This window comes from Pempheris klunzingeri, chromosome 20, assembly GCF_042242105.1.
Source record: "Pempheris klunzingeri isolate RE-2024b chromosome 20, fPemKlu1.hap1, whole genome shotgun sequence".
Lineage (NCBI taxonomy): Eukaryota > Metazoa > Chordata > Actinopteri > Acropomatiformes > Pempheridae > Pempheris > Pempheris klunzingeri.
Genome location: NC_092031.1, coordinates 22044644 through 22066331, shown reverse-complemented (window position 1 = coordinate 22066331; position 21688 = coordinate 22044644). Strand labels below are relative to the sequence as shown.

Below are 21688 nucleotides of genomic sequence, written 5' to 3'. Positions count from 1 at the left end.
CAAAAGTAAACACATGTCAATGCTTGTGAGACAAGCACTGATCAAAGAAAGGTTTTAATCAGCGCACCAATATTACGACTCCATTAGCTGTCGTTGACTTTGAATCTGAGGTGGTTAGTGACGTGACGTGACGTGACGTGACGCCATCAGTCACGCTGCCATACACTGATGTTGGCACTTTAGTTTAGTGACGTTTGTCCCGAACATGTGGAACACCTTTAGTTATCATGATACGTCATCGTCTCTGCCGTACAGTGCCCCAGTGGCCTAATGGATAAGGCACTGGCCTCCTAAGCCAGGGATTGTGGGTTCGAGTCCCATCTGGGGTGGAAACATTTTGATTGCAGGTTGATCGTAATGTAAATAAAATCATATAATGTGAGAAAAAAGTACACCGATTCATCCTGTATGTAAAATAGAGAACACATTTATCTCCGAGCCAATTAGATTAATAATTGATTTCTCATTAATTTATTCTATGCATTAATGCTACTCTGCAGATGAATAAGCATTAATGTGTAAAGTGAATACCAACCCTCTGAATTACCGTTTATCTCACTAGAATACAGACCCAAAATGTATAAAAAATGTGAAAATATGAAACATGAATGCATCTATTGTCCAGTACCCTTGCATATACAATGAAATGAAATTATTATTTATTATTTTGAATCTGCAGTTCTTCAAACTTCAGAAGGTACAGCGGTGTGAAAAAGTATTTGCCCCCTTACAGATTTCTTCTGTTTTTGCTTTTTTGTCATACTTACATGTTTCAGATCATCAAACCAATTTTAATATCAGACATAGATGACCTGAGTAAACACAAAAAGCAGTTTTTAAATGATGATTTCATTTATTAAGGGAAAAAAGCTACCCAAACCAACCTGGCCCTATGTGAAAAAGTAATTGCCCCCTCCTTGTTAAATCATGAATTAACTGCGATTAACCAAATTTTTGAAAGCTGAGTTCAATTTCACTAGCCACACCCAGGCCTGATTACTGCCAGAGCTGTAGAATCAAGAAATCACTTAAATAGACAACATGAAGTAGGCTGAAAGATCTCAAAATGCAACGTTGTTGAATAGTTCTTTTTCACTTCAAATGTCTTGGCAGGAAAACCACAGATGAACCCAGTAACAGCAGCGGCTGCTCCATTACATCTGAGGTTCTTTAGAAAGCACTGCCTGTGTGGCAGCATGCTCATAAACCAGGACCCTCTGGACCCTCTGGACCCATCTCCAGCAAACCTAATGCAATGCAGCCAGTAGTAACACAGTAGTAAACGACACCTGTAATCTGGCTGTGGGTAATACATCTTCATCTTGACTAAAGCTTGGCTCAGAGCGCTGCAAGGCAAAGACTGGTAATAGTACGAAAGCTGTTACAAATGAACGTTAAAGATGTCTCCGTCCTGTTCACGTGTCCCAGTCAGCCATTAACAATACCAGTAGCCAGACACTTCAGCAGATAAATGGAATTTAACCATCATTGATTTCATTATTCACACCTGTGCTTTTCCTACTGTAACATGTCAGAATATCCCGTGGGCTGTAAAAAACATGAACCTCAACCATAAGCCAGGGCGTTAGGCAGCAGATCCTCCACTGATCCAGATAATAACCCAACCCCATTAAAAGTCATCTTGTGGTTTAGCATAGCAGATCTGTAATTTAGTAACCCCGGATTAAAGCAACATCCTTACAAACTGGTTCATTAACATGCTATGAACACTGAATGGCTTTATGGCTAAGAAACAGTATCTATTAGTGGTATTCCTCAGGTTTGGAAAGGAAGGTCGGTTTCCTCTGCAATACAAATACTGAAACCACTGAGCATATTATCTGTGGCTTTTACTGCTCCCAGTTGTTTTAGAAGCAAACTGAACTTTAAACAAAGACGTTCACTGTTGATGTGCCCTACGGACTGATCAAGATTAACACAATAACTACAGTAACTAATTATATGCACAAAGCTAAATTAGTGAAAGCCACACCAATTTGAATGCTTTTTGAAAGAATTATGTTGCAAAGCCCTAAAATATGAGCATTCAGCATCTTCAGACCTGCTGAGGTGGACATTTATACAAGCTAATTAAAAAGTCCTAATTAATTTTTAGGATTAAATTCTTCTATTTGTTTATATTTAGTATTTGCAATTGTATGTAATTTGGGTATTTTATTTTCTTATCTTTAGTTGAATTTAGATATCTGACGTTTTATTTTTTACTACTTGAACACAGATTTGTCATAATGTTCAGTTTGCCGTGTTTGAGTGAAGTTTTCTATATAGTGGTTACCATATTTTGTAGAAATTATTTTGTATGTTCCCTGCCTGCATTAAATCAACAATGTGTAAGCAATTAAAATGTTCACAACCGTATGAACGACCGCTTATGACTGACACATGGAATCAAATGCTCAATTTATTCAAGAAAAAGGAATCAATTCCTCAAGGAGCCAAGGTTTATATCATTTATACATACAAATCTTATGTAGAACTACAGCAAACGTTTCTGTAAAAAATACAAAGTTACATTTTTATAATGCACTATACAATTACACAGTTCCTAACAATCCAAGCTGTGGCAGCCACTGAGATAACGACGTGATTGACACTTTACAGAAAATGTCCTTCAACTGGAAAACCTGGTTTTAGTTCCCAACCTTGGGTGTCCTCGAGCAAGGTCGAATCTTCAACACTGACCTCTGACCTCCAACAAGGGAACACCCCCCCCCCAGTTGTAATTAGTATCAAGTTAACATCAACTACGCATGAACAAGCCTCCTGTGTCTTTTTAGGCCGTGCAAGCTGGAAAAGCCTTTGCCACATACTGTACAAACATATGGCCTCTCTCCTGTGTGGGTTCGCATGTGTAAGGTAAGAAAGCAGGACTGGACGAAACCTTTTTCACAGATGTTGCACTTAAATGGCCTTTCCCCAGTGTGGTATCTTCTGTGGATCTTTAATTCTGCGGCGGACCTGAAAGACTTATCGCAGTCGTCACACTTGAAAGGCCTTTCGCCCGTGTGAATCAAAGTGTGCCTCACCAAAGCGTCCTTTCCAAAGAATCCCTTTCCGCAGTGCTCGCACGGGAAACGCAGACCTTTGTGATGGAAGTTGTCGTGTTTCAGAAGGCATCTCCTGGAGGTGAAGGTCTTCCCGCACTGAGCGCAGGTGAAGGTTGGCATGGGCTTCTCGGTTATGGGTTCGCCGGAGTGATGCACGCGCTCCACGTGTCTCGTCAGAGTGACGCCGTGCCGGAATTTCTTGCCACATTCCCAGCAGAGGAAGGGATAGGCTTTAGTGTGTTTTTTCTGGTGCTCCACGAGGTCGGAGTACGATCTGAATCTTTTACTGCAATGGGGGCACTGAAATGGTTGGTAACCGGTGTGTTTCCACTCGTGTCTAATGAAACGCTTCAGACTGGCAAAGGTCGTCTGACAGTGGGTGCAGGTAAAAGGCTCGGTGGGATTGTGGACGTCGATGTAGTGCTTATGGAGGGCCTTGAACACGGGGAAGTTCTCCTCACACTGGTTACACTGAAATGGAGTGTGGGATTCTTTGTGCATTGCCAGCGCCTCGGGGTCGCGTACCAGTTTCATGCACACCTCGCAGTAGAGCGGGTTGTGTGTTTGTTTGTGGGAGTCCAATGTGGATTTGTACTTGAATGCCTTGTCGCACTCGTCGCACCTAAAACAATGCTTGACGTCGTCAGGCTTCTCTGGATCCACCTGCTGCTCGTTGTAGCAAATGTTTCTTAAATGGAACCTAAAAGTTTGTTTGCACTTAAACTCTACGCTGCAGTGAGGACAGTAGAAGGGACCCTCTATCACACTCCTGTTCCCTTCTGGGCTTTTCTGTCCTGATCCCCCCTCCGCAGAGGGCGACAAATCCATGTCCTGGCCTGTGTTGTCTGATGGCTGCTCTTCACTGGTTCCCTCACAAGGAACCCCGCTGGATGATTGCTCCCCCTCATCTGCTGCAGTCTCCTGTTCCTTGGCCTTCCTGCCAGCCTTTGCTTTCGTCAGATTTGGACATCTGTGTTGCTGCAAGTAACGCAAGCTCTTGTAAAACCTTTTACACGCGGTACAAGAATAGTGCAGCTCCTCCGAGTGTCGATTCATGTGTCGCTCTAAAAACTTGGCACGACTCACCACCTTGCCACACACTTTGCATGTTCTCTCATCCAGGTCATTGCTTTTAGTTGAATCTTGGGACCTGGACAGCTTTTTAGGGCTACTGTTGGTAGCATTACTGCCCTGTGTCTTTCCTGATTTTCTCCACTGCGACAGGTACCGTTTCATCTTGAGTCCACGGTTCTTTCGCACGGGTCTTTCCCACGCCACGTCAAACTCTGGATCTTCTTGCCCTCTCTTGGCTCTGCTTTGCACCGCAAAGTCTTCATCTGCGGGCTGCTTCTTTTTCCTCCCACGTCTATTTGGCTTTTTCTCCACGCCGTCGAGCACCGTCACCTGGCCGTCCTCCCCAATGATCAGTGTTCCAGATTGGTTGTCAGGGTGTTCATCTGCCATTTCGCTCTCGCTGGCCTCGACGGGCTCTGTGACCACCACGTTGTCCATTTCGGTTTTCACTTCACCGCCCAGACCGAACCACTGGGTTTGCACACACTCTTCGGTGTTCCCACTTCCCTCCACGTACACCTCTTTGTTCTCGGATTCCACCTCCATCTCTGTGCAGACTGTATATACAAGTCCGCTCTCTGCATCCGTTTCTGTTTGTTCGTTCACGATCACAACTCTTTCCACAGGAGGGAGACACAGGGCCGACAAGATGCCACTGTCGACAACGCAAGAGTCTGAAAGAGACGTCACAAGAACAAGGACAACGAATCAAACAGACTGCGTTTAAACATGTAAACATTTGTAAGTTGTAGAGAAGTATCAATCTACAGCACCTCCACGTGCTGAACGAAAAAGAGCAAACTATTTTGTACTTCTGAGAAGCTCACCTATGTCCTCCAGCTGGCTCAGGTCTTTTTGAGAGTCCAGCATGATTTTGAGCTCCTGAGGTTGAGCCAAAGTCTCCATGCATTCATTCAGAACAGATGATGCATCGCTGAGCATGGATGCAATCTGGCAAAGACAAAATCAAGACTAATGTGAGGCAACAGCACTGAAGCAAAAAGCACCAAACCTAATTAAAGCACGGTGAAGCTTAACGTCAGTCTTCAGTAAGAGTATACAGCACTGAAGTAGAAACACGCCGTGTGCGATAAGCTATCTTTGAACTGATTCTGAAGTTTACCTGTTGGAGGGTTTGAGTTGGAAGAAGCTTTTCAAGTCTGGTCAGAAACAGCCACATCAGTGTCTGGATTGCTTTGTCATATGTGGGCCCAAAGTCTCCGGGGAAAACATCCTGGAACACAAAGAAATTCAAAACGTCCAAAATTTGAGGTGTCCAGATGAACCATGAATTCTGAAGTACGGGGCAAACAGGAGCGCATCATAAGCCACAGCCTTCCCACTAGAATACAACTTCAGCAAGCACCACTAAAAATGCATTCTTATCTAGGCATACAAACAGAATGTACCTGGAAAAAGTTTCTCCTCTCTTCAGGATCTCTCAGCAGATTTTGGACGAGGCCCATGAAATGTGAGTCAGATACGTCTTGTTCTGCGTTTTCCGCCTGCAATAAAAAATGGTGTCACTTTAGAGAATTATAATGCTAAAATTTGTGGTTTTAAGTTATTCTAGAATAATAATAGCAGATGACTGGAGTGAGTAAGTACGTAAGATCAGTGCTGCCCAAACAGTAGTGACGAAAACAAATGCAAAACACCCCAAAAAGCCACTCCAGACATTTCACGTTGACTGCAGGTTTAGACTCACCTGCACGTTCCACAGGGATCGGAGGTTCTGCATTCGGTCAAGATGTGGCTGAATAATCTGGAGGTCAGCCGTCTCCTCGGAGCGACACAGCTCCAGGATCAGCTACAAACAAGAGGACAGCGGCAACAGTGAACAAGTGCTTATCTTCCTCCCGCTGTTTCCAGTCACACTGGGTCCAAAATACCATTCCACGAAACCCCAAAGACTGCACAAATTCCTCCTAGTAATGAACTTGTCATGTGGACCAGACACGTTTTTACATGTAACATCTGAATCCTTCACTGATGTACAGTCCTGGTGCATTAGAACAAAACATTGGATCTGTAACAACGGCCCTTTTTTCAGACACCAGTATACTCCTTTCAAAATTACAGCAGCCTGTCCTTCCATGCAACTAAAACAGGGGGTGCTAGTTGCTGTAGAGTGACGCTGCATATAGATCCAACAGAGTAATGCCAAACAAACACAGCATGAGCTGAGAATGACCAATATTACAGGAGAAATATTATTTACTTTGGGGGTTTTAATTGCAAGAAAAAAAGAAAAGGAAACATTATGTTTGTTCCCTAAACAAACGGGGAGAGAGCTGTAATATTCACCTGCTGTAAAGCATGTACAGAAAGCTGCAAACGTTCTGTCTGTGGGGGAACAAACCCGACGAAAGCTTGTTTATAATATAATATTATTTCAAACGTTTCAACACAGGCAGCCTTGGTGTGCCTTTACGCTGTATAACAACAACGGCTGTGTTAGTTTACTACCACTACTACACACTGAGCCAGATGAGTCGAGTAAAATCTTGGTCGCAATCAGCGTCAAACAGTTCAGAATCTGTTTGCTGTCAGCAATGCCACCTGCTGCATCCCTGAGACAAATGTGTGGTGAGCTGCAGCACTACAATGTATAGAAGAAAGTATACGAGAGCAGGGACGCGTCGTCAGCTTGTGTCATCTGTGTTGCATGTATGTGAGCATGCAGCAAAACACCAGACACCAGAATTCCACAAACGTCTTTTGCCTCTACAGATTTAGTTTGTGTGTGTTCCCCCCTCGAAACTTCTTATCTACAAAAATGGTTCTTACGAAATGTCGCAGCTGCCGGTGTCTTCTGCGTAATTTCATGTGGTATTCTGATTGGTCGATGTGTAGACGAGTAGCAGCTGATTAAGACGCATAATGACAATATCCTTCAAGTCCAACATTGTGTATAAATATGTCTTAATGTAAAATGGTTTTCACACTGTGGATATTTTAAATCAATTTTATTTCCTTTGTTGACCATTAATACTATTTCACGATGTTTACATACCCCCTCACCAGCCAACTGCTTTTTTTGTGGGGGTTTTCGGCGGTTCTGGAAAAACAAGGACTTCCAACTATTCCTCACCCGTGCTCTGAGACCCAAAATGAGTTCAGCCCGCTGCCTCGTGGAGAGAAGTTGTGGAACAATCTCTGTGATCATGAACACAAACTCCTCGAGCAGCCCATAATCCGGCACAATTTTCTGCTCCACTGTCTGCCAGATGGCTGCAGAGACCAGCCGGATCGGTGGAACCAGGAGGCGCAGAGTGGAGAGGGGAAGAGAGGGGCCTGCAAACAGGGAATACATTTTTTTTTAAAATGTTCGAAAGGATGACATGTGACACTTTAAAATGAGATCTAGACTGGAGAAGGCTTTGAGGGTAAAGAATACACTGTTTTATACAAGATACTGTGGGTTCCCACCAAGCTGTTTCTGAACAGAAACACTGCAGTTTCTTCATTCAAATGTAAAAGATTCCAATGTTGTGAGCTGCAAACAAAATTCCCTTCATTTCCATTTAAATGGGGCGGTGAAACAAGCCTCCGGGGCAGGGACCATCTCTGAGGAAACCTGATGGGTAATGTTAGCGCAGAGCCTCTGCTGTAAGAACACCAGCTCGAAGTGGGGATACATTCAACAAACCATCACAACTTACACCTGAACTGCTTTCACATCCAGTGGTACAACCAGAGATGCTATAATATACCATAATGCCACACACATTTACATAGTTGGTTATTGGAGCCAACAAATCTACGTTTAACCTTGATACTACCTTTGGTGCGCAGTTCATACATCTATACGTCGGGAAGGGTTTTCTTTTCCCTTTGGAGCTCGGAAAAACACTGCGCCGCTTTGGTCTAACCTTATTTTTATTTCCGTGGTGATCTGTTATTACACGTCGATGTGCGAATAAACCACGCAAAGAGCTACGCTAACTTCGTACATGAATGTCCAAACATTCATCGTGCAAATACGCTTGTTTGGACCATTGTTGATGAGTTGTCACGGTTCACTCGAGCCCGGCAGAGACACTTTCACAGCTGCACCGAATTCCCTTCAGCTTTAGCTGGCGTTAGCTTAGGTAGCTCCGCTCGTCTGATAGCGTTAGCACGTATACCGCAACTGCCACATAATGTTCATGATGCTATTAACCTAGCTGTCCATTTCCCAGGTGGGAGGAACACACGCGTCTCGGTGGCAGACTAAACTCATTTTAAATGCGCTACTTGGCAAATTAGCTACAAAACCCGCTATTTCCTGACAAAGTTAGCGCTACCATTCCCGCGCGCGGGCTGCACTGCGGCCTAGCCAAACAAATCCGTCTGCAGCCGTTTAAACTCACCGGTTAACTCGGAAACAGCTCCGTCCATCCTGCGCATTCACAGCAGTCACATTACAGTCCGTCCAAAGAATAACCGCCGTTCGACCGGAGTCAGACTGGATATTTTGACGGTGTTTGTGTCCACAGACCGAAGTCACTCAGGCGATCTTTGTACGTCAACGGCTGTCTAGTGTTCCGTCCGGAATAACAATCCGACAAGAAGCAGCAGGGCTTGATGAGTTCCGCATCTGCGGTTTCCACTTCCTCTCTTTACCATTAGCTCATAATACTCATTTGCTATACCTGATTTTTAGAAAGCATTTTTTTTTTGTTTGTTTTACATCCAAACTTGCTCAATTCTGTAATTAATTATTTTATTCAACACAATTACATCACACACATCTGTGTATTTGTTAATTAATCAAGAGACAACATACTGGTCGAGCTGCTTCAGCCTGATGGCTCCAAGTCTCCCTGCAAATCTGAATCCCACAACTTTCCGCTCTGCACCACTTTCCATGAACCACAAACCATGCACGTATAGCCCAGCTACTAACATGAAGCACAGACCGTGAGTGTAGATATGCATTAGACATAAATACTCATAGTGCCTGTTGAAGTGGAAAAGTTCGTGTTTTCTTGTTTTGTTTTGCGGAGATCATCACATAAAAATAATGTCTGAGTGAAAGAGAATAAAACTGTTAGAAACTAACCACAAATACAGGATACAGACACCCAGTTTGCTGCGGGCAGATGTGGAGGGAAGCCATACGTACCCTTTTTAATTTTCACTTTGATATCAAAATACATTATCAGGTGATGACTGTCAAAGAATACAAACCACAGTCAGCATGACAGAATGTTGTCCGAAACAAAATGTTTTGTTCCATTTTCAAATATCTTGATGTATCTATGTCAAGAAAAACAGACAATAGTCAAACAAAAAAAAAGATTGAGCTTAGTGCAGTGAGTGATACACAACGTAATCTGTCAGATCTAACTGATCTAATGCTTAAGAGTACAATTTATACTGTTTAGCAGTACACTTTTTGAGGACATTTATCAGACACTGATGGCTTCATACAACATTTTTCACATGAGCAGTAACACTCCCTAACACTTGGAGACACTCCATGTGAAACTGGTTTGGTTCTAACTACGGAGAGGAATGTGTGGAGTAACGAGAGACAACATCTCTGGCTCTGCTGCATCCATTTTCATAAAAAATGCTTAAAAATGCTGCGCACAGTACGATGCACAATGTCACAGGATTGCAGTGCTGAAGTGGTGGATCACTAATTTCACGGGTCCAAGCTTGATGCAGACTTGCGTCCAGTGCAAACTCCATGAAAGGTTTGTCTTACTTGATAAGGAGCGAGACCATCCTGTATGTTGTGTACATGCACCTGTTTGAAAATTGACTCTCTACTTGTGAATTTCGGCACACTGCCGTTTAAGTGAGCGTTCACACCACGCGCGGTTACTGTGTTACAAACGTGTGTATCAGTTTTTTGTGTCTTTGCATGCTGTAGCGCTTGGGGAAAGCCTTGCCGCATATATGACATACAAATGGCTTCTCTCCTGAGTGCGTTTTAGCATGCGCGTTGAGGAAACTGTTTTTTATAAAGCCCTTCCCACACACGTCACACTTGTACGGCCTTTCTGTAGTGTGGTTTGTCAGGACATGCCTCTTCACTTCAGAGGTTGACCTGAAGCACTTGTCGCATTCAGGCACGGTGCATTTGAAAGGTCTCTCTCCTGTATGGATTAATTTATGTCTAGCAATTGTTGACGACGCGACCATCTTCCCACAGTGCGGGCACGGGTGACGGGACGACTCATTCATGTGTTTGCTCCTCTGGTGTTTAATCAGGGCTCCTTTCTCTTTAAAGGATTTCTCACACTCCGGGCAAGAGTGCCTCTTCTCATTTCGAGACTCGCTGTGGATGAAATTCAAATGGCGCAAAAGGTTGGACCTCTGGGAGAAAGTCTTGCCGCACTCTGCACACAGGAAGGGTTTCTCTCTCGTGTGGACTCTTTCATGGGAAATGAGATCCGCGTCAGTTCTGCATCTCAAGCCACACCGGGCGCACTGGAACGGCAGATGACCCGTATGTTTCCACTCGTGTGCGATTAAAAAGCGCAGCTTGGATAAAGTTTTCGGACAATGGTTGCATTTAAACGGCCGGCTGATTTTATGGGTGTTTTCACAATGCTTGAGCAAGGGCTTAAAACGAGTGAAGGCCTCCTCGCAGCGGTTACACTGAAACAGGGTGTGGGAGGCCTTGTGCCTCGCCAACATTGCCGCGTCGCGTAACACCTTCCTGCACACGTGGCAGTAGAGCTCGTTGTGGGTCAGTCTGTGCATGTCCAGTGAAACTTTGTATCTGAACGCCTTGTCGCATTTGTCGCATTTGTAAAGACCCGTGGCTTCGTCGGGCTTCTCCGGGTCGACCTGCTGCTGACCGTGCTCAAAGCAGGTTCTCTTCAAGTGCAGCTTTAAAGACGAGTAGAGTTTGAACCTGCTGTCGCATCGAGGGCAGGCGTAATCACCAGTGGGGAAGTGGGTTTTCATGTGAGACTCCAGGCTTGTGTTCACGTACGTCTTGCAGATAAAACACTGCACTTCACGCATCTTTTTCGGGATGCTAGCTTTGATGTCGGAGATGCCCCGCTTTCTGCTGGTAGCGGATGCATTTTTAGGACCCACTGGGGAACGGACCTGATCTGAGCAGCTAGACGATGAATCATCTTCAGTATAACTCCTGACATGAGTCTCAGAGGGAGACTCATCGCTCGAGTAGCTAGACCATGAATCAGCCATACTGGGACTTCTACTAGAAGTCTTTTGGCAGGAGCCCAGATCTGAGTAGGGGGACCATGAGCCTTCACTGCAGTCACTGATAGGAGCCATATAGGAGTCTTTGTTAAAGCTGCTTGAATCCCCAGAGACCTGTGCAGGAGCCCTGTTGGAGGGCTTTGTTTTCCTTGGAGCTGGTTCGTAAGCAGAGAGGGCGTCTTCACAAAGACCTCTTTTCTCTTCCAGCAGAATCTTTTCCATCCTCAGGCCTCTGTTCTGTCGAACAGGTCGAGACTGCAGTCTTTTTAGCTGAATGCTGCATTTTTTCAGAAGGCAGGCCGCATCCTCCTCTCGACTTTGAAGGCAGCCTACATTTTTTTCAAGTCCCGTAACATCTCCCAAAAGCATTGCTGTTGCCTTTTCCCCAGGAGTCCAACTTGTTTCATCAACCTCTATCTCACTTGTCTGATGATCGGTGTGTGTGTGAGGCAACGTTGAGGATTTCCTCTCCACGTCTGATGCACATGACAGCACACTATCCAAGATGTTGGCTTGTGTTTTATCGGTCTCAGTTCTTCCTACAGAGGGAAGTTTGAGAGCTGTAATGATGCAGCCACCATCCAAGGAGCCATCTAAAAAGAGGGATAAACAACAAGCACTGGCTTATTTATTCCTCCTTGTGCATAACAGAACTAATAATAATAATAATAATAATAATAATAATACACCCACAAGTTATTGACAGGAATTAGTAACTATGAAGGCTTGCCATTGTGGTCCAGCTGGCTGAGGTCTCTCTGATGCTGCAGCAGGGTTTTGAGCTCCTCACACCGGGACACAGAGTCCATAGATTCCTCCAGAACTGAGGACACCTCGCCAAACATGGAGACAACCTGAGGAAAAGGAGAGGAAGGGGAATCGGTGAAAGAAGCGCGCCTCGATAGAATCATAAAAAATTCGAAGCTAACTTGAAGTGACATCAAAGTGACAAAGTGTCCTCGTAACACCGTCCATCTATTCTTTACGTACCTGCTGTAAAGTCTGAAGAGGGAGAAACTTGTCAAGTCGGGACAGAAACATCCACATCAAGGTGTGCAGAGCTTCATCATACGTAGGGCCAAAATCTTCCGGGAAAACTTTCTGAAAGGCGTGAAGTTTATTATGTTTAGTGTTTATAATCACTTGAAAACTACAATGACTGATCCCATTGATAAATAAAAGATTTCAGACAAAGACATGGTGCGAGGGAAGTAGTCTGACGTCAGTATAGAGAGAGAGAGCCAAAGTGTATATTCATTCAGTAAACATTAGAGTTACACTTGGCATACGTTACACACTCAAAGCGAGACTTACTTCTTCAGTTTTGTGGGTTTCATCGAAAATCTGGATGACCTGTCCGCTCTTCATGTTTGTCATAAATTACAGTCAACAGATCAATGGATCCTATATATCCTATTATATATTGTTCAGGATCTGTAGTACTGATAAACAGAGCAAATCCAAGGTGTGACAGCAGCACTGACCTGAAAGAAGTGCTCCCTCTCGTCAGGATTTCTCAGCAAGTTCTTCACGAGATCCACAAAACCCGAGTGCGACACCCCCACATTTGCAGCACCAGCCTGAATGAGCATCGTAAGGAAACGAGCGGATTGCATGCAGCACTGTCAAGTGTGTTGTCTTTACAGATAAAGAGATCTTTACTTTCATTTCTCACACTGGTTAGAAGTGACTGCACTTTAAACTCACCTCGATGACCCATGTCTCGATGAGCATTTGCACTCTGTCCAGGTGAGGCTTCACAAGCTCAAAGTCAGCAGTCGCTTCAAACTGGCACAGCTCCAGAATCAGCTGAAACCACACAGCACCAGTGTTTCATGTCATCTACCTCGAACACTAGACCGTCATTAGTAGTTGTTAATAACCGGCCGCTCCTCCTCACCCGTGCTCTGAGACCCAGGATGAGTTGGGCCCTCTGGCGAGAAGTGAGAAGCTCTGGAACGACGTCTGTAATCATGGAAACAAACTCCTCGAGCATCCCATAATCGGCCACGACCTTCTGCTGGACGGTCTGCCAGATAGCTGCTGAGAGGAGCCGAATCGGCGGGACGAGGAGGCGCAGAGTGGACAGGGGGAGACCTGAATGTGAACAGAAGTGGGTTATCAATGCTGCAGCATGAAGAGACTCACAGGACAGCAGATGCTCAAAGGGAATATTCAGTGAGTTTATATTCAGTCCTGCATTGGCCTCCTGTTTGTTTTTGTTATTGCTGACCCAGAATGCTTTGCGTGACAAGGCCCCTATTTATATCTTATATCCTATTTATATATTGTATAATTTTTATCATAATTATCATGTGTTTCTGTATTGCATCACACATTTTAGACATTTCAAGTGCTCAACACGTTGAGACAAAATGATTTTATTGTTATTAATTGACATGTTATGGTATAAGCCTGCTTCATGATCTTATATCTATCAGCCATACGTTAAAAACACACAATGTGAATTCTAAGTGTTTGAACAGTTAGCTAGCTAGCGTTAGCTACAAGTTAACTACTTGGTAAACAGACACTCACAGTTCCCCTTAGAGATATTATGTTCCATGCTGTTGGCCCGCTGCGTTCAACTATGATATCTTCTGGCGAGTTGGCAGGAAATATCAGACCCAACGAGGAAACTCTCCTTTTTCTTGTCAAAGTTTGGGCCGTTAGATAGAGAATTGGTCCGACGGTTATTTTGTTCCGGGTTGCCCGCGTCGAAAGTTCCCAGCTCCAGTCATGTTTGGAGCCAGAGTGTCCAATATTAGGTTAGTAATAAGGGAATAAATAGTGTTAGTTGATAGTGTAAAATATATAAATGAAGCAATAACTTGTAGAAATATTAATAAATGAATTTACAACTCATTCTTATACAGTTATTTAATCATTTTATTATATAGTTTTATAGGCGTTATTTTTTTAATTTCATAATAGAAACGTCAGCCTCTTAAACTAGCAGGCTCAACAACTGCTACCACATTTAGCCAGTTAGCTTCTGTTAGCTGGTTGATGCTAAAGTCATTCTGAGCAACTTTAATCTGCTGCCAGACACAGAAAGAAAGAAAGAAGAAGAAAGAAAAATGTCAGCAGGAACAGATTTTTGAAACTATGAATGAATGATGAATTAAATCAAATTTGATGAGTTGATTTTTTAAAATCATTTATTCCATAATTTCACAAATTGCTGGTTTATTTATATATCCATACATATGAATTATTAATTTCATGTCTTAGTCATTTATTTAATACTGAACGCTTTACGGCTCCGTACTTGGACACTTGTAGGGAGAGAAATTAGTGACAAATGCATAACGCATGACCCACGATTAAAAGCTAGATTTACAAATATGAACTATTTGTGAATAAATTAGTGTTCACAAATGCATTGTCCCATGTACAAACAAAGACCATCCAACTTGAATGAACAATTTTACAAATAAATACAACCTAACTTTATGGTCAGTATTCTACATACATACATATCTCTAACTTGGAATTCATTGATCTAATAACATTTGATTTTGAAATATTTCCTGTGCATATAAACGTCTGGAAACAATAGTGAAATGTTGCATTGATGTACAGATGATCAAGTTTGCTCGCACAGATCACTGACCATGTGCGGATTGGAGTTCATTAATATAACTCGTAATAGCATGCGACTCTGACAAGGAAGGGGGTGTGGAAAAAAGATAATCTGGTTCTGCTGCTGCTTGTGCAACCTCTCATACTTCAGCAATTCAACAATATAATAAAAGTGCACTGCTGAATTAATCTCATCGTAACCACAGCACCGAGACAAGCGTTTCCCATAAAGTCTTTATTTGTGGTGGCAACTTCATGCAAAAGCTCTGGTTAAAAATTGAAAAGGAAACTTGGAACGATCTGCATGAAAACTGAAATAGAAGCCGATATGTCTTGAGAAGTATTTGCGATTAAACGGAACAGCGTTCGTAGGATTGTGCCTCTGGCAGGGAGATTTAAATTTGCTGTTAAAATCACTCACAACAGGCGGACAATTCTACGGACTCTGTTTATTGGAAACCAGGAAGAAGATAAAAAATAAATACATCTGCACCTAAGAGAAAATATAAAGACTTCCATTCCTGTCGTGATAACTCAGCACATACAGTACATTAGTGAATTCACTCATCTCAAACATTTAAAGGAGCCATCTGAAATGAACAGACTGGGCAATGATGCATACTTACAAGTGATATACTGTCCTCACTGGGTAGTGAGCAGGGTGTTCAAATGAAGAAAGCCATTTACAGTGATGAAAGATAATAACAGCAACTCATACCAGTCAAATTTCAGCAAAGAGTCACATCTGACTTTCTGTTTTTTGGAGAGTTAAATTATGGCATCTATATTGAATTTGTATTCTACCGTGGGCACAGGAAACTAAAAGAGATAGTCTTTATACATGGGAATGCATAGTGGTCAAAAGATGAGAATAAACATGAATAATTTGACCACCAAAGTTATGAGGATTCAACAAATCCCCTCCCCCCAAAAAATTGATTTAGGAAAAACAATGCACATTTATTTTGATTGCAAATACTATTACAAACGCTGGAGTCAATAATATCCCACCACAAGTCCGCTTCAGTATCATACAATGCCAAATCATAGGCAATTTTACATCTTCAGCTCTTATTCACCAATGTGTCAATTCTTCAGAGTACACATTTTTCGGTAGAAAACTTTTCTCGCTTTTTTTCTTTCTTCCTTTATACAGAGTAATAAAAAAAGTTAAGGCAAGATGCATCAAACAGAAATCCGAAGGCCATGGACCAGCCTCTGCAGGTGTTCTGATTCCACCAACTCGGGATCAGACGAAAGTGCAGCCAGCAGCTCCCACTCGCTCTCTGTCTCAGGCATCTTACTCTGGCGGGAGGGGAAGAGGAGGAAGCGGTGGTGGAGGGTGGGGCGGGGGTTGTCAGGTGTCCACTACCACTCCTCGTCCCCTCCGACCCCCCGTCTATAAGTCTGCCAAAACGCTCCTCTTTGGCACTTAAGCTGGCAGACTGAGCTTCTTTCCTTTCAACACTGGAACGGGACAGGATGGCTTTAAGTTAACACAGATCACAGAACAGATCGACAGCATTCACAACAGCAAGAACACAGACCGACGCACCTGCAGCTCGTCATGAAGGTACTTATGGTAGCATGTTAGTTATAGTTTTATGCACTGGTTCTCAACCTTTTAAGCTTTAGAACATGACAATTCTCTGTTTGTGAGCTGTGAGCAATTTAACCAAAGAGCGATGTTTCCTCATCAGGCTGTTTGATTTGCATCATTTTTAGGGCCCCAAAAAGGTCAAACTCGGGTATTTCACAAAGAATAAACTTCTGCTAGGAGCCCAATACAATGGGAGTGAATGGAATGTAGTTGGTGGTGCTCCCAACATAGGAACCATTTCTTTGGTAAGAAAAGTAGTTCCAATGAAAAGGTGAGGTCAGGGATTATCCAGAGTAAGGGAGGGAAGTATACTTCATAAGAAGTGTTTGTTGGATGGTCAAATAGCTTCGGAAGTCCCCTCACCTTCCCTCTGTCAGATCAGTGGGGGGGTCGGAGCGCAGCCATTTCTGTAACTTTCCTAAACCAACGGTCACACATTCACTTCCACTTCATGCTGTGATTGGTCTGCTACAGCATGTCACACAATGAATTCTTCCAGGAGAGACTGTGTGAAAATGTACGCCGTTACCTCCATATTTAAACAATCACGCCTACATCCTCTCTATGATGGCGGACTTTCTGCTCCACCTTCCGGTGCGGTCCGCTCAGATGTGGGATAACACTTCAGATTTCTGATGTGGTCGGACAATGTGCCGTGCGAACCACTTCTTTTCTGGTATAATCTGCTCTTAACTGGGACATTGGTGCTGTTGAACTTCTTCAATTTCATGTTTCAAATGCTGCAATCAGAACAAATGACAACAGTACCAACGCTGCTGCTCTGAAGTAATTAGAAGAATGAAAAACATGGGAGTACATTAAACCCTAATGGACCGCTTTGGAATTTTGCGACCTGCTGAGAAATCAAATGTTAAAATGCATACTGAACTGGAAATGCATTTTGACGTCTGGCAGGTCTGGAGCTTAATTAGAATATTATGATAATAAAAGATAGTTGTTCTTAAACTGGACATTTGACTGGTTTCTGTCTCCACTCTCCAAAAAGTGGTGATTTTTGGACGAGTAACAGCTCTGCTGAATGTGTAAAGCTGAATAACAGAGCTACAGGAAAAAGTCTCACAATTTTACTGTGTTTTATAAGAAGGTAAATGCAGCAGTACTCACCTTTTGTTACATACAAATAGAAGAAGTCACAGTAGAGGATGGTCTGCACCACCCCAGCGACGATGGCAATCATGTCAAAGAATCCCTCGAAGTAGAACCTCCATATCCAGTTGATGAGGTAGAGGGCTCTGTAGAGTCCCAGGAAGAACAGGTAGTGGGTGGTGATGGTCTCAGCCTCACCAGTCTTGCTGATCATGAAAAGCTGGGGCAGGATGGCCACCGACTCCAAGTAGATCGAGAATGTCCACAGGATCTGAGCCAAACAAAGGGGAGGACAGAGAGTTGGTGGGAAAGTAATAGGAGGCACATGTCTGAGAGAAGCACTGACGTGTACGGACTCAACTCAAACACATTTTATCACGCCCCACTGAAAGTGCACATAGAGCTTCTTCTTTGTGGGAATGTTATGACCTTGTATAAATCTGTGATCGCACCTGGAAGTGACTGTGCTCCCGATAACAACTGTCTGAGCCGCACTTGAGTTTCTTGAGAAGCTACAGTCATGTGCGGGTAGTTGCTGCACTGTGTCCAGTGGTATGTTATTCTCACTAAACACCTGAGCTAATAAAAACGGTTTATCGACTACTAGAAGATTTTGATGTATTAAGACGGAGACTTAGTAAAACACTAGTTTTAAACTAGCTAGAGAACTTGGGAGGAACTTAAAAATCTCTGAAAAAAGACATCTTTAAAATGTCATTTATCCCATGTCAGGAGAGAGAAAGAAACAAGCAAAAAGCACACACGTGTGGGAGAGGAAGCCAGAGCGACATGCATAGAAACCCAAGGGGAGAAGTAAATGTAAATCTTAGTTTTATTTGATAATGATGTTACGTAAACCTGTGTATGACTGGAGTCTCTGATTACGATTACAATGTAAATCAAGATTAAATGTCCATTGAGAAACATGAGCATCTGTGCTGTCAGAGTGTGTAGAGTGCAGTATTCCTGACCTCCAGGGGAGAGAAGTCATGGTTGACCAGGAAAGCCAGGCCACCGACGGGGACAACTAGGAACTCCACTCTGAACGTGTCGTGGTTCCCATCGTATGTCGCCTTGAACTTCAGGTAGATCAGGTAGACAGTGGCGTACGCACAGCCGATGTAGATGACCTGAAACAAAAACACAAAGGATGAGCGCCCGCTGGTCCCTGTGTGCACCGGTTTGCCATGAATCCAATCAAGCAGCAACGGAACACAAGTCTGTCACATCTTGCTGGGCGACGTCATCCTTTAGCAAACACAGGCGTGTCGACTTAGTGTTACGGCGTCACCGCTACACTGTGTGTTCAGCGCTGGAGTGCTTTGGAAAATAATGCTACAGGATATGAGAGCGAGGAGCAACGTGTGAGCGCTTCACCTTCATGGTGGTGTTGTAGAGAGAGATGAAGGAGGTGAGCAGGTCCAGGTAGCGGGTGGTGAACACTAAGGCAAACAGGACCTGACTCTTCCCAGAAATACCTGTGGGGAGACAGCAAGCATTTAAACAGACAGTTTGTAAATGACATTTTAAAAACTAACAGTAAGATCTCCATCCAAATGCAACAGCCGAGAGTCACTCACAGTAACCTGACACAGCGCTCCACAGCTCTCTACTACCTTCTAACAACATATGCCCAACCACTTTATCTCTGTGCAGGAGCATCAAAGCTCTTTATTCATTCATTCATTCATTCATTCGCCAATTCACTTCCTGCAGCCGTGCCTGTGTAGAGTACAGAAAATGGCAGCTTCAACATACTGTGCTGGTAGTTATTTCAGGATCATGTGATGTGACATAGATACGCTGTGGCTCTCTGATAAGCAGCTGGGAGTGTGTCTGCTTGGTGGAACTCCACAGCCTTCAGCTCATGTGCACTAACAACAAGCCTCTCCGCTCATCATCCGGTGTGTGGACACTGTCAGACTAGGAGAGGGGCCGTGATCAGCCATCATCACACGGTTACAATCACGCACTGAAGCTTGGACACTGACTTCCACGCAGCGCTCTGTGATTTAATCTCAAGCAAACAGCGGTAATGACAGAACTCAGGTGACTGCCTGCCTCGCAGTGATACAGCCCTAACCTTTGACCGTTGGGAGAGTAGTTAAACACAGCAAAGTCTCATCACGATAATACAGCAAACATCGAACCGGCTCTCCCATTGGCACCGGGCTGGACAGACGCAGCAGCGTGAATCCACTCACTGACTTTGCATCTCCAACTGTCAGCTGCGGACTGCCACGTCAGAGAGGTCACACTGGGCCACTGTAACGTGTGGCTGAGGGGGTGTCATGAAACGTGAGGCTGGCACAGTTTCGCCCCCCCCCGCCCCAAAATAATGAAATGAGGAGGCCCATCATGCCTCAGACTAACAAACGCCGTGGCCCTCTGGTCCCCGTGTCCCCCCACCTTCCGTTACAGCGGGGCCCGCTGCACTGTCACGGCTAGCTAGCAGGAGAGCCGCCGCTAGCTACACCTTCCAGTTGCCTCTTTACGACAACTCATTCAAGCATTCATTAACTTTCCACGCCGCCCGTCGCCATGTAACCAAACTATATGAGTGTCTCAGTAAAAGCGACAGTGCACAGAAGTGACTGGCTAGTGTCACCAGCCAGCTAGCTAACGTTAGCACACAAGTGGCTAACGAGCTCCAACTGCACAAGTAAGGACACAGTTAAGTCACACTACACGGTAAAGACTTTTCTTCGTCTGGGTAAAGTGTACATTTACATTTACATGACATGTGCAGGACAGGGAAGGTCACGCACACTGTAAGTAAATCTGTATGACTACTCACCGGCACAAGACCTGGTTTTCCATATTTTTAGCAGCAGGATGATGATGGCTGCTAGGTGGGAGAGGTCGCCGGTTAGCCTGAAAATGTTCATGTTTACGGGAGCTCCGACAGAAGTAAACCGATTGAGACTTTGAGCAGAGCTCAGTTTCCCCCTCTGTTCACGATTAATTTACGACCTGGGAGTGCTGAAAGGGGCCGTGACTCCAGAATACACTGATTCTAGCTTCGGAAGATGGGAAAATGGCGAGCGGAGCGCGACGTGGCCTGGGGACGTGGCCAAGAGAGCAGCGTCCAATGCAAGACGGGGAGCGCTCGTGTGTTCGGCCAATCAGAGGACGAGGACGCCTCATTTACATAATTTATGCTTTACGAATGCTGCCTCCAGGGTCTGTGGAAAAGGTAGTAAGTCCGAGTATCGTCTTTCAACTCCTGATTGCCATGTACAAGGAAATGCATGCACCAGGAAATACATTTAAGCTATGTGGAAAATATGCTCGACGTCACATGAACAGACCATATTTTATATTTTATTGGAACTCAGACAGAGCTATTGTTTTATTGCATAAAATGAATATTCTAGATCAGGGAACAACTTGTCCACCTTCAGCATTTTGATGTGTTGCTGATTTTGCATGATATTTTGCATGCTACCTTTGAGCCAGAGTCAAGTTAATGAAGCAAAGATGAGTCGAGATAAACCTAATTATTCTATATAAATAAATACATTTTATTTAAACCTTTTTAGGAGCTCCATGCAGGGTTCCTAAGAGTCCCTCGTGCCCTGTCTGGAACAAAGACTAACAACGTCAGAGTTAATGTCATCTCAACTGATTGTACATTGCATTCAGTTACTCAGAAAAATGAGGTCAGAGGAATGCCAGAAATAATGTTGATTTTTTTTTTTTATTCTGAAATGTTCTTATATAAGCAATAAAAAATATTGCATTAAATGTGGCACATTTTTAATCATTTTTGTTTTGCAGCAGCATCTGTAAAGAGAGACCATGTAACTTCTTCATAATCATAATCTTACAAGTAAGAAGCCGAGTTCAAAGGCAATAAAATGCACAGCTGCTTGATTCAGTAAGCTCAGGGTGTTGCTGCTACAGCCCCACTCGGTCCGGTATGAGCAGTAAGGTGATTAAATGTTAGAACTTTAGCTAGATATTTCTATGTAACCGGCATTACTGAGTCCGTTTGGCAGCTTTATGGCTTTTTTTCTGCTTGTGCTGCAGTTACACAATGTTTTAGCATTAAAACTGCATTAATCAGTATTTTGCATAT

At 43.8% G+C, this 21688-nt stretch overlaps 3 protein-coding genes and 1 non-coding gene across 5 annotated transcripts; 1 reads left to right on the top strand and 3 right to left on the bottom strand.

The window, feature by feature from the left end:
* The first annotated feature begins 256 nt into the window (after positions 1-256).
* trnar-ccu (transfer RNA arginine (anticodon CCU)) lies at positions 257-329 on the top strand. Its single transcript has one exon. It is a non-coding gene; the product is annotated as a tRNA-Arg (tRNA).
* A 2092-nt stretch (positions 330-2421) lies between these two features.
* Positions 2422-8661, bottom strand: LOC139220302 (zinc finger protein 791-like). Of its 2 annotated transcripts, none has more exons than XM_070852379.1 (7): positions 8498-8661; positions 7237-7439; positions 5851-5952; positions 5552-5647; positions 5266-5376; positions 4970-5093; positions 2422-4816 (listed from the first exon to the last, which is right to left on the bottom strand). In XM_070852379.1, the coding sequence occupies exons 1-7, from the start codon at positions 8532-8534 to the stop codon at positions 2766-2768; spliced, it is 2724 nt and encodes a 907-aa protein (XP_070708480.1). In that variant the 5' UTR covers positions 8535-8661; the 3' UTR covers positions 2422-2765. The 2 variants fall into 2 exon arrangements, with proteins under 2 accessions (XP_070708480.1, XP_070708481.1); XM_070852380.1 differs by having other exon boundaries at positions 7237-7376.
* A 216-nt stretch (positions 8662-8877) lies between these two features.
* LOC139220236 (zinc finger protein 250-like) lies at positions 8878-13975 on the bottom strand. The gene is made up of 7 exons (XM_070852308.1): positions 13854-13975; positions 13216-13412; positions 13023-13124; positions 12800-12895; positions 12306-12416; positions 12046-12169; positions 8878-11908 (listed from the first exon to the last, which is right to left on the bottom strand). The coding sequence occupies exons 1-7, from the start codon at positions 13879-13881 to the stop codon at positions 9957-9959; spliced, it is 2610 nt and encodes an 869-aa protein (XP_070708409.1). The 5' UTR covers positions 13882-13975; the 3' UTR covers positions 8878-9956.
* Positions 13976-15334: 1359 nt separating this feature from the next.
* kdelr2b (KDEL endoplasmic reticulum protein retention receptor 2b) lies at positions 15335-20622 on the bottom strand. The gene is made up of 5 exons (XM_070851567.1): positions 20405-20622; positions 18985-19085; positions 18579-18737; positions 17626-17878; positions 15335-16367 (listed from the first exon to the last, which is right to left on the bottom strand). Exons 1-5 carry the CDS (start codon positions 20493-20495, stop codon positions 16333-16335), a joined length of 639 nt encoding a protein of 212 aa, XP_070707668.1. The 5' UTR covers positions 20496-20622; the 3' UTR covers positions 15335-16332.
* Positions 20623-21688: the final 1066 nt, after the last annotated feature.

Excerpts from the sequence above, each read along its gene's own strand:
- LOC139220302 (XM_070852379.1), bottom strand. The coding sequence starts at position 8,534 with ATGCGCAGGATGGACGGAGCTGTTTCCGAGTTAACCG. Across the intron at positions 7,440-8,497 it reads AGCTGTTTCCGAGTTAACCG|GCCCCTCTCTTCCCCTCTCC; the intron begins GTGAGTTTAAAC and ends CCCTGTTTGCAG. Across the intron at positions 4,817-4,969 it reads GAGCCAGCTGGAGGACATAG|ACTCTTGCGTTGTCGACAGT; the intron begins GTGAGCTTCTCA and ends CGTCTCTTTCAG.
- LOC139220236 (XM_070852308.1), bottom strand. The coding sequence starts at position 13,881 with ATGGAACATAATATCTCTAAGGGGAACT. Across the intron at positions 13,413-13,853 it reads TAATATCTCTAAGGGGAACT|GTCTCCCCCTGTCCACTCTG; the intron begins GTGAGTGTCTGT and ends GTTCACATTCAG. Across the intron at positions 12,896-13,022 it reads TCGAGACATGGGTCATCGAG|GCTGGTGCTGCAAATGTGGG; the intron begins GTGAGTTTAAAG and ends ATGCTCATTCAG.
- kdelr2b (XM_070851567.1), bottom strand. The coding sequence starts at position 20,495 with ATGAACATTTTCAGGCTAACCGGCGACCTCTCCCACCTAGCAGCCATC. Across the intron at positions 18,738-18,984 it reads TCTACAACACCACCATGAAG|GTCATCTACATCGGCTGTGC; the intron begins GTGAAGCGCTCA and ends TTTTTGTTTCAG. Across the intron at positions 17,879-18,578 it reads ATGACTTCTCTCCCCTGGAG|ATCCTGTGGACATTCTCGAT; the intron begins GTCAGGAATACT and ends TGTTTGGCTCAG.